Source organism: Ipomoea nil, unplaced genomic scaffold, assembly GCF_001879475.1.
Source record: "Ipomoea nil cultivar Tokyo-kokei standard unplaced genomic scaffold, Asagao_1.1 scaffold2926, whole genome shotgun sequence".
Lineage (NCBI taxonomy): Eukaryota > Viridiplantae > Streptophyta > Magnoliopsida > Solanales > Convolvulaceae > Ipomoea > Ipomoea nil.
The window spans coordinates 4,393,545-4,406,232 of NW_017619354.1; the positions used below are offsets into that span (position 1 = coordinate 4,393,545).

At 32.8% G+C, this 12,688-nt stretch overlaps 1 protein-coding gene across 1 annotated transcript; it reads left to right on the forward strand.

Moving 5' to 3' along the window:
* The first annotated feature begins 6,095 nt into the window (after window positions 1-6,095).
* Window positions 6,096-7,874, forward strand: LOC109161594 (chalcone synthase E). Its single transcript, XM_019310063.1, has 2 exons — window positions 6,096-6,359; window positions 6,712-7,874. Exons 1-2 carry the CDS (start codon window positions 6,182-6,184, stop codon window positions 7,701-7,703), a joined length of 1,170 nt encoding a protein of 389 aa, XP_019165608.1. The 5' UTR covers window positions 6,096-6,181; the 3' UTR covers window positions 7,704-7,874.
* The last annotated feature ends 4,814 nt before the right edge of the window (window positions 7,875-12,688 follow it).

Sequence of the window (12,688 nt, forward strand, 5' to 3'; positions counted from 1 at the left end):
TTTAATTATTGTTATATTATTATTGTGCCTCACAAAATACAATACAAGAATATTTAATTATGGTTATATTATTATTGTGTGCCTCATGGCCATTATATTTTAACAAAACTTGAAAGAAACTAATAATAATAATAATAATAATAATAATAATAATAATAATAATAATAATAATAATAATAATATAATAATAATAATAATAATATAATAATAATAATAATAATAATAATAATAATATAAGTGGTAAAAATAATATCTAAAAGTAATTAAGTGTTAATAGTAATAGTAAGAATATTAACGTAAGAATTATAATATAGAATAAATCGTAATAATTAATAACTATAGTCTAGGATTAAATTTGAAATTGTCATGAAAGATAAGCGACATCTGGTAAAATTAATTCTTAAATAATTATAAACATAGTTTAAAATTCAAAATTGTTTACATTATTATTAAACAAAATATTAATCAATTATTTTGAAATATTTCCACTAACGGATTATGTAGTGCATACAAATTTTTGTCAGTGTTTGTACGTTAGACATAAATAGAAAATTCAAACATCATATTTTTATTTAAAATTGTCATACGGATGGAGAAGATCAAAGCTCAAAGCCCTCACAAACACAAATCAAAGTATACTAGCTTTGTTGACGTGAGTGATCATACACTCTCATTTTTTAAGAGAGGTGGGAAGTTCAAAACGTAATTTCATAAGAAAAAATTAATATAATAACCAGCACTTTGCTACTTAATTGAGTCAATCCAATGTGAATAAGAATTAGTCTAAGATATAGATTTAAAAGCACCTTCTATAATTAAGTTTTACTCAGGATATATTGTGATTTGACTAAAAAACATAAGGATGCATGCATGGTGCGGCGTTGGTTATTAGTCATAGTTGCAGGAAATGCATGGATTCCTTGTTATACATCTTCACACGTAACACCCTTTGGATCTTTCTTCACCACCACAAAATTCATCTACCACTTAGTTAACAGTCTTTATTGACAGTTGAAAATTGCTGGAAACATTAATTCAAAAGACTTTAATGTTTAGATACATGCATGACCCCCCCCCCCCCAAAAAAAAAAAAGATAGATACATGACCATCCACCAAGCTAAGGACCACAACTCTTCTCCCAAAAGATTGAATCCTCAACCTCGGGTGACTTAATAGTTTAGCAGACAGATGCAAATATCGGTGCGTACAAGCTAAGGAATGTTCAAATCTTGATCTCTTCTCTCAAATACTGTGAACTAAACCAGTGAGCTAAACCCATGCGGGCATTAAGGACCACAACTCTGGTTGTCCTGTGCCCACAATTTCTTTTGTACTAAGCACTATAGTAAAATTGTGAATGCAATCATTTCAGAGTTAAACCATTGAATCATTTTAATTTGCCATTTTAACATTAATTTCGTGAATCAAACTTTAATTTATGGGCATGTCATGGTTCAAATCTAGATTGATCACCCAGTAGTGAGGATTGCAGATGTCGTACGTTAAAAAAAAAAAAAACAGTATGGAAGAATTTTGTTGTTTTATGGTTGACTATTGGGACAACCAATCAATCACTTTCGTCACTGAAATTTTGATTGGCCCATAGAAATATGAATAATTAATCATGAGAGTTATTGTATGTATAATTAAAATTAGATGAACTTTATAGTAAGAATTATTATATTAATTAATAGAATTAGTAAAACATTAAAATGTTCTTAGTACTCCATCAATTATAGAAGAGCTCTTAAATCTTGATATTTTGCTAGTTGTTGATGAGCCAGTAAAAACTGCCAAGTTTGTAGCAGTTTTCAATAATAATTTTGAGCAATCATGCATGGATAAAAGTTTAAACTTGTTCAATCTTCGATTGTTTTAAGAATCATTATATTTTTTTACACCATTAAAAGTGGTACACAAAATGCTTCAAGACACATGGCATCACACGGTAGAAGAAATTGTTGCAACGCAAACCATTACATGAGTTGTCTATACTATGTCAACATATGGCAACCCAACCAAACAGTATCATTGAGTCGTAGTTATGCTAATTTTTGTGCCTACATCTTGAGAACATATTTTGAAGGCCGGTGGAGAGCGACATGCCCATAAAAATGAGGATAATTAATTGTAGGAGTTATTGTAGAGTTAGAATTAGGAGAACATTATATTAATAGGAATTATTATATTAATAAAATTAGTGAAGAACAACTAGAACAACAATAATACAAACACAATAGGGTAGCTTAAGTGGCAAATGAGCTCTCTTTGTGGGGGAGAATTTCGGGATAATCTAGGTTCGATACGATTCTCTTTGGGCTAGCTTCAATTTTGTGCCTCTCGGAGCGAACCGGGTAGACTTGGACCGTTAAACGGATAGAGAAAGACCCGGACCACAATATGATTTACACCAAAAAAAAAAGAACAACAATAATACTCATTCCATCCCATTTTATGTGTCTGGTTCGGTTAACGAGACTTGACTGAAGTTATTTTTAATCTAATTTTTTTTATAATATTAAGTTTAGTATAGTATGCAAATTTTATATATTTTGAAACTACACTGAAGTTATTTTTAATCTAATTTTTTTTATAATATTAAGTTTAGTATAGTATGCAAATTTTATATATTTAGAAACTACACTAAAAGTACTATTGAACACAAAAAATCAAATTTAAAAATAAGTAAAAATATTAAAGAAAATAAACAAAGAATAAAGAGTTGGTTTGACCAATGGATAGTAAGTGGACAAATAAAATGGGACGGGAGGAGTTAAAAAATCTATACTATAATTAAGAACAAAAATCCTATTTACTTGATTTCCCGCCCAAATAGTAAATAGTAAAGGTAAATTAAAAAATGAATGGTAATTTAAAAAAAAATGAACAGAAATATTTCACAATAATATTTCACATCATGAATTAAAAATGGAATGAAAATTAGGTAAATCGGAAAAAGAAATGAATATTAATAATTGACTAAAAATTAAAAATAAAATAATTAATTGGAAAAGAAATGAATATTAATAATTGAATGAAAAAAAATGATTCATAATTGACTAAAATGGAAAAGAAAATGGTCAGATCATTGCATTTTTATTTTTCACAATAATATTACACAATATAATACATCAAATCACAATTATGTCATAAATCTTTTACAATTTTAAACAATGAAACGGAAATATTTCAATAATAATATTTTATATCATCAAGTAAAGGTAAATTAAAAATGAAAATGAAATATTTAAATAATTGGCTAAAAATGAATATGATATTACTAATTGACTGAAAATATAAAAAGAAATGAATATTAATAGTTGACTGCAAATAAAACATGATCCATAATTGACTAATATGAAAAAATAAATGGTTAGATCATTGAATTTTAATTAAAAATGGAACGGAAACTAAAATTGTACGAAAATATTTCAATAATAATATTCTACATCTTAAATAGTAAATGTATTTACCAGGACTATGTGGTCCAATGGTACCCGGGTTGGACTTCCATTTGGAAGGTTGTAAGTTCGAGCCTCAGTTGAGGCGTTATTAGCTCTTTGTGTTTCAGTAGTTTGAGAAAGTATATGAACAGATACTACAATCTAATAGAGCTAGTAGCATTCAAAAAAAAAATAGTAAATGTATTTTTTAAACAATAGTAAAGGTAAATTAAAAATGGAACGAAAATATTTCAATAATAATATTATACATTATCAATTAAAAATGGAATGAAAATTAGGTAAAAATATCACTGCATATGATATTCTAATGGACTAATTGACTAAAAATAAGAAAAAAATAATTGGGAGAAAATGAATTTGATATTACTAATTGACTTAAAATATAAAAGGATCGCTAATTGACAAATACTCTACCATTATATATTTTCACCCGAGTCACCATCCTGATAGACGGAAGGTGTTAGGTCTAGACGATGATGGACAAGATTGTGTTGCTACTACCAATATCGTCTACAAAGAGATTTCATAATGTGTAAATAGAATCGTTGATATTATGTTTTTTTTTTTAAATGACGAAATTGCTATATATCTAGACAAAAAATATATCTTCCATACAAATGAATTAATATAGTAATTCATTCCTATAACTAAGTTGCTATAGAACGAGTACGTTTGTCTAATTTAAAAAAAAATATTAAACAATGATAAGTACAATCTTTAAAGTTACATCTCCGCATGCTTACCTATACACATTAACTATTAATTTGAACAATTATTTTGCTCAAATTCAAACAATGATAACATTAAAGCACATAAATAATCCAAACCATATCTTTAATTGCATTATATAATATTTGATATTCTAATTTAAATAATTATATATCGATACAAATATTCTTAATATATTACAACAAATTCATTTCGTGCATCGCACAATGAAAATCATTTTTTACTACTTTTCTGCATCTTTGAATTCAAGTATTCTAATTATATTCAAATTTCATGGTGACAAAAGCCAACAAAAATTATATTCTCTGTTCACGTGTGTCTGATCTCCTTCCTGGCAACCAAGATCTCGATCATCTCAACATTTTTTTTTTTTTTTAAATTATTGAAGATATCTCAACAAATTAAGAAGTATCAATTTAGTGATTTTAAGTCAATAAAATAATACATTTAACTTTTTTTTTTAATGCTACTTACTCTATTACAATATAGTATATGTTCACAACTACTTCCTCAACCTACTGAAGCACAAAGAGATGGAAGTCTAATCTGAGTGTCATCTGTGCACAAAGTGCTTAGCACATTTAAAGATCTATTCACAACTACTTCTTCAACCTACTGAAGCACATAGACTTAAAAATGGAAGTCCAACTTAGGTGCCATTTGTGCACAAAGAGCTTGGCACATTTAACTTCTTTAAATCAACAAAAAAATCAATTGAATCCTACATCAATTTATTCAACATGTTATCACTAATTTAGCACTTGCATAACACACACACACACATATATCCCATGTGATATTTAAATATTTACTAAAATTGCCAGGGTCAAATTATATATACCTTGTCGGTAGCCCTAATACAATCAAGTATGATTAGGGATGTCAATGGGTCGGGTGGATCGGGGAGGGCTACATCCATCACCCCGACCAATCTTATATTTTCTCCATCCACTTCCATCCCGAATTTATATCGGATGGGCTTTTTCAAAACTCACCCCCGCCTCACTGGGTGCAAGTGCTTAGTACGAATATCCACCACTTATTATCTTATTATTACAAAGAATTTAACATAATATTTAAATTACTTATACATAATAATAAAATAAAATTCACTAGTTATATTAAAATATAAAATAATAAAAATATCCAAATATAATAACTAAATTGTTAATTTTTTAAAAATAAACTTGTTAGGTTATAATTAAAAATAATAAAAGGTTAGAAGAAGTGTTATAAACTTTTATAATTAACTACATACTAGTACTTATTTTACTATATATATATATATATATATATATATATATATATATATATATATGGTAGGTCGGGTGGGGTTTTAGGCGAATTTTGTACATAAAATTTGAATCCAATCCAACCCACTCCGAATTTAAGTTTTTAAGACACCTACCACGTACACACACTATCACGTAAAAAAGTTTGATCCATGTGAGGTAGATTCGGGTGAATATCTGCAGGGCAGATCTCATGACCTCCCACATGAAAGAGGTCACTACATGTCATCTGAGTACAAGGTGTTTGGCAATCTTATAATTAATATAATATAACTAGTAAATAATTAATATCACACATTATTATTTCTTTTTATATTTTAGATTTACGACACCAACACAAATATATTCACTATCAAAAGTATTAGATTTGTTTTAATACTTTGACGTAATTTTATTTTATTGGCTTATAATGAGTTAACGTTTCATATAAATGACTAATGAGGTAATTGGGAAATCTAATTAGAAAATTAGGTAAGAAAATGAATGTAGCGTGGGAAATTTGCCAGATCAGAGTATGTAACCAAACTAACAGTGGAAAGAAGTCACGTGCCGGCGTGCCGCCCAGCTCTCTGTACTTTGGATTTACGACTATAAATATCACTTATTAGCCGCTACACATTCTACGTACTCTTCAAACAATTAAGTAATTACAATTTGTTCTCTGGTCGGCCTGTGATATCCTTCCCTGCTACAAAATGGTGACTGTCGAGGAGGTACGGAAGGCGCAACGTGCCCAGGGTCCGGCCACCATCATGGCTATTGGAACCTCTACTCCCCAGAATTGCGTTGATCAGAGCACCTATCCAGATTATTATTTTCGTATCACCAATAGCGAGCACCTGGTTGAACTTAAAGAAAAGTTCAAACGCATGTGTACGTAAAATTATATGTTTTTTTTTTCCCTTTTCTAGTTTCTTGATCTCTTCTTCTCTTTATGAGAACATGTCACTTTTCTTGTTATGAATGTGTATATATATTTCTAGTCAATTAGGATAATGATATACAATCTAAAAGAAACAAGTGGTGAGGGCAATCCCACCTAAATTGAGTCCAATGGGAGCTGTCTATTGGCCGTAGAAAACCTGGTTTACCTCTTTTGGTCCTTTGCTGTTAGGATCGGGGTTTATCCGGTACACACCATTTGGTAGCTAGTAATAGTTTGTTGATTTGATCTCCATGAGCATGAGGTGTTTATACTAATTTGGGTAATGTTGACTATATACAGGTGAAAAATCAATGATCAAGAAGCGGTATATGTACTTAACCGAGGAAATCTTGAAAGAAAATCCCAACATTTGTGCATACATGGCACCTTCCTTGGATGCCAGGCAAGATATCGTGGTTGTGGAAGTACCAAAACTTGGGAAAGAAGCAGCCCAGAAGGCTATCAAGGAATGGGGGCAGCCCAAGTCTAAGATCACCCATTTGGTGTTTTGTACCACTAGCGGTGTAGATATGCCCGGCGCAGATTACCAGCTCACAAAGCTTCTCGGCCTCCAACCATCCGTGAAGAGGTTTATGATGTACCAACAAGGCTGCTTCGCCGGCGGCACGGTTATCCGCCTAGCCAAGGATCTGGCGGAGAACAACAAAGGCGCCCGCGTGTTGGTGGTTTGCTCAGAGATCACCGCGGTCACATTCCGTGGCCCCAGTGATGCCCACTTGGACAGCCTCGTGGGACAGGCCCTTTTCGGGGACGGGGCCGCCGCGCTGATCATAGGCTCAGACCCAGACCCAGACCTCGAAAGGCCATTATTCCAGCTTGTCTCCGCCGCCCAAACTATCCTCCCGGATAGCGGCGGCGCCATTGATGGGCACCTCCGGGAAGTTGGGCTAACCTTCCATTTACTCAAAGACGTTCCTGGGCTCATATCAAAGCACATTGAGAAAAGCTTAAACGAGGCGTTTCAACCTCTGGGTATTCATGATTGGAACTCCCTTTTCTGGATCGCTCATCCCGGCGGGCCGGCCATTCTTGACCAAGTGGAAGAAAAGCTAGAGCTCAAGCCGGAGAAACTTCGTGCGACAAGGCACGTGTTGAGTGAATATGGGAACATGTCTAGTGCATGTGTGTTGTTCATTTTGGATGAAATGAGGAAGGCGTCCTCAAAGGAAGGGCTTAACACCACAGGTGAAGGGCTTGAGTGGGGAGTGCTGTTTGGATTTGGGCCTGGCTTGACCGTTGAGACCGTTGTTCTTCATAGTGTTTCAGCTTAATATATTATTATATATATGGATATATGTGTTTTGAATTGGGTTTCCATGGCACGTGGATTGTTTCCATGGCACGTGGATTGTGTTTTATTATGTCTAAATGGTGTCTAAAACATGTGTAATAATGCTAAATAATGTTTATGTATACCTGCAGGCCATGCCAGCCATTACATTATATTCTACTTTTAGCAAACTGATAAAAAATGTTATTAATTAATTATATTTCCATTACATTATATTCTACTTTTAGCAAACTGATAAAAAATGTTATTAATTAATTATATTTCCATTACATTATATTCTACTTTTAGCAAACTGATAAAAATGTTATTAATTAATTATATTTAATTTATATTGGATTGAAGAAATTGATACCTTGGATTCGATCAAGAAACTAGTATAGGATCGTGGAGGTGATCGATATCTATCAAGTTGAAGTGATGAGCTAAGATAACATGGTAAATGAAATATATATATATATATATATATATATATGATGGTTTAAATTGATTCAATGAACTAGCTTATCTCATCACTTGCCTTTCATGTAACCATCCTTAAATCCTCAAATTGGACGTGTGAACATGTCGGTCCTGTTTGGTAAATGGCGGTTAGCTGTTAGCTGATTGTATTAATTTGATGATATAAATAGTTGATAACATTAGCTGTTTTTAAAAAGTGTTTGGTAAATTAGTTGTTAGCTGATAGCTATTTGGTATAATTTCTTTTCTGAAAAAGCTAATTGAAAAAGTTGCTTGGAGTAGCTTTTTGAAGTTACAAACACTTATATTGATTTCTTAATCGAATCAAACAATTAATAGTGATCAAATAAATCAAAATTAGCGTATATGCCAATTTTTACCAAACAAGGCCGCCATCTTTGAATCGTAAGTCCAAGTCGATCTCCAAATTGCTATTTAAAGGGATTGTTACAATTGAAGTTTTCTTACATGGACAATTCAACAAAGTTTTATTATTGTGGTTAGGAGGTGACCCTAATTGCGATATTAATATATGGAGTTCTATATATATTTTGATTATGAGCTAATATCATATGCAGTCATAAGCTTTCAAATTGACCCATCATTTGACTTTGAAATTATTATTATTATTCATGGTGTAAGTAAATCACACATATTCTTTCAATTATCAAATTTTAATTACCCATTCATAGTCCAAAAGAACTAGACTAGTTAAATATTCAAACAAACCTCATAGATATGAGGAGGCAGCGTTGTGTTGCCTTTTCTCAAATTTGTAGAGGTGGCAGCAACAATGGCGATAATGACAGCGATGGAGGAGATTGTTGTGTTGTAGTTATCCATTGAAGAAGATGAATGGATTGGAAAATTAAGTTAACATTTCTAAAAATTTCATTATTCTAACACATTATGCATTTTAATACATCTATAAAATACATTATTCTAATTTATAGTGTACATTATTTTAAATTATAAAATTTTACGATGTTGTTTTAAACTATGGTTCATATAAGTGTGTGGACCTTGATTTGCTAGATACTCTCAAAATTGTAATGCAATCTTTTTTTTTTTTTAGGATGGGCCAGAAGCCCACAATATCATGTTGGTCGAATTTGGTTGAATATTTATAAAATTGAGTTACAATTAACATCTCTACACAGACTACACGTGTATATATACCTTGAGGATTGTTACTCTAATCTTAAGTGAAAAATTAATTGATACAAAAAAATAATTTGCACATAGATACAACACATAAAATGATTAAGATTAAAATTACTACATAGCACTCACCCATTAATATATATGATAGTCATAAAAAATATAAAACTCTTTATTTTTATTGATTTTCTGTCTTCAATTTAAAGTATGTACAAATTTATTTTTTGGATCAAAATTAATTAATCGTGTCTGATAGACTCCCGCGTCCACAATCAAAACCATCATTTCAGTCGATCATTTCCACCGCCTATTCTAAGCTACCTCATGCTCATCCAATAGCCGCCAACAACGAATTTACTGAGGAATTAATTTAAATTTGACTCAAGACATACTCGCAACGCTTTGCTCGCTTCATCTAAAAAAATCACGAAATTAATGTTAAATGTCAAATTAAAATGATTTAATGATTTAACTCTAAAATGATTTCATTCACAATTTCATTATTCAATATTACAGATTTGTTTTATTATTATATAAAAAGCATAGTGTTTAGTAGAAAAGAAATCGTAGCACGGCCGGATTGCGTAGAAATGGCAATGGATCAGAAGTGGCTCGGGAGAGGGCTACATCCATCACCCAACCCACCTTATATTTTCTCTACCCACCCTCATTCCATCGGAAGCAAGTGCCCACTACGGGTACTCACCACTTATCATCTTATTAACTTTTGCACAAAATAATATTTAAATTATTTACCCATAATAAAATCATAAAATTCATTTTAGTTATACTAAAACAAAAATAAAAAAGCTATTCAAGTATAATAACTGAATTGTTAATTTTTAAAAATAAACTTAGTAGTTTCAATATAAAAATAAATAGTAAAAAGTTACCTAAAGTTATAGAAATTTGTATAATTAACTAGAGACTAATACTTATTTTATTATTTTATTTTATAAACTTAGTAGTTTGCATGTTAAGGGAGGGTTACACCTAAAAATCACCACACACACACACACACATATATATATATAGAATAAAAATCATATAGGAACTCAGTGTTAGGTAGGAACATGAGAACCAATCTGGGCCATTTATTTGAATCCATCTACGGTGCATATTTAAATTTTTTTGTAGTTATGTATTTAGCGTTGTAATTAAATCTTTGGGCGTGTAAGGGGTAGTTTGGTCACTTCAATCAAGCGTGCGTGCGGATGGGGGATTATATCTCTTAATTTTCGCAGTCTTCGTTGTGCTGGAGTAGAATACCGTAGGTTGTAGCTTTTGAGTCCTTCCAATAGTCTTCATCATCGATCGAAATTCCCGTTGAGATGGCTGGCACCGTTGCTCGGAACCCTAAGCGCCCACGGCCGGCGACCTCGTCGGCCGCTGCTCCAGGTCGGTTTTCGGCTTTTTCAATTTTTTATTTTTAAATAGATTTCGGATTCTTATGCGTACAATGTGTTGTTTTTTATTTGGCTGTATTATATTTGGGCTATATGATGCAAAGGAACTGGTGACATTTTTATCTCGTGTGCCATGGGAGAAAGTAGATGTCAACTTCCATACAAGCAGAATAAAATTCACTGCTCATAGTATTATCCAGGTCTGTGTGTTGCTTCTTTGCCCTTGATACTCTTCAACTATAGCCATTTTCTTAATGGAATGGAAACTGCAAACGAAATGTACAATTTCATATTTTCCAGCAAAATAAATTGCAGGTCAAAGTCCAAAGTGTACATTCAGAAGGCGCAGACGTTATACAACATATGATTGATCACTTTCTTCTATAGAACACCGATTTTTTTAGTAAGCTACGATGTGCATCAGCAGCCTCACCACTTTTTATTAACAGCCTGTTGTCTTCAAGGCTTACCGCTTACCTGATGCGATATGCTGATAATCAACGTGTATCAAGGGCTGCAGGTTGAATGAATGGTCAGTTCTCAATTCTCATGAGGCTATCATTTAGTAAGCTACAAAGGAAGCAGCTTATGTGAGATCTAATTTATTGTTAATGGTCACCACTTTTTTAATGAAAAGTTCATGATGGCACACACAGTTGGTCTCAGGTGCTTTCCCAATTTTATGTTTTTTAGCCGGTACTTAAGAGGCTGTTTATGGAGTATTTCGGTGATTTTGTTGAATCGAGTGGTTTGTATGCTGTGGCACACTCTGTTATCTGTTATTTGTAGGTGCTCGAATAGACTAATAGCGTTTGAGGAATAAAATGTAGTATAGGAGCTCCGGGTGGCACACAGTGGTGGGATTAGGTGCTCAGTGGCAGTGCATGGGTTTGGTGCGTCACGCATGTTTTCCCGTCGTCTGTTCTTTGGGTGCCTGTGCACTTCAGCATCGTAGGGGGTGCCGTTGTGGGCAAAATGGCATGAACTCATTCCGCCGGGCACATTCTATTTATTACATGTGTACACTGGCCAGTACAACCTATTTTTACCAAAATCAACTTCTAAAGCAGTTCTGATTTATAGAATTTAGGTCGGCATGTATATGATTCTGTTTAAACAGGTTTTTAGACAATTATCCATACACAAATTGACTAATAAAGAATGAAAATATAACTGTAGTTGAAAAGTTCATGATGGCACACACTGTTGGTCTCAGGTGCTTTCCCAATTTTCTGTTTTTTGGCCGGTACTTAAGAGGTTGTTTATGGAGTATTTCGGTGATTTTGTTTAATCGAGTGGTTTGTATGATGTGGCACACTCTGTTATTTGCAGGTGCTCGAATTGACTAATAGCGTTTGAGGAATAAAATGTAGTGTAGGAGCTCCGGATGGCACACAGTGGTGGGGTTAGGTGCTCAGTGGCAGTGCATGGGTTTGGTGCGTCACACATGTTTTCCCGTCGTCTGTTCTTTGGGTGCCTGTGCACTTCAGCATTGTAGGGGGTGCTGTTGTGGGCAAAATGGCATGAACTCATTCTGCCGGGCACACTCTATTTATTACATGTGCACACTGGCCAATACAACCTATTTTTTCCAAAATCAACTTCCAAATTAGTTCTGATTTATTGAATTTAGGTCGGCATGTATATGACTCTGTTTAAACAGGTTTTTAGACAATTATCCATACACAAATGCACTAATAAAGAATGAAAATATAATTGTAGGTGAAAAGTTCATGATGGCACACACTGTTAGCCTCAGGTGCTTTCCTAATTTTCTGTTTTTTGGTCGTTACTTAAGAGGTTGTTTTTGGAGTATTTCGGTGATTTTGTTAACTAGAGTGGTTTGTATGCGGTGGCACACTCTGTTATTTGCAGTTGCTCGAATATACTAATAGCGTTTGAGGATTAAAATGTAGTGTCGAAGCTCTGGATGACACAC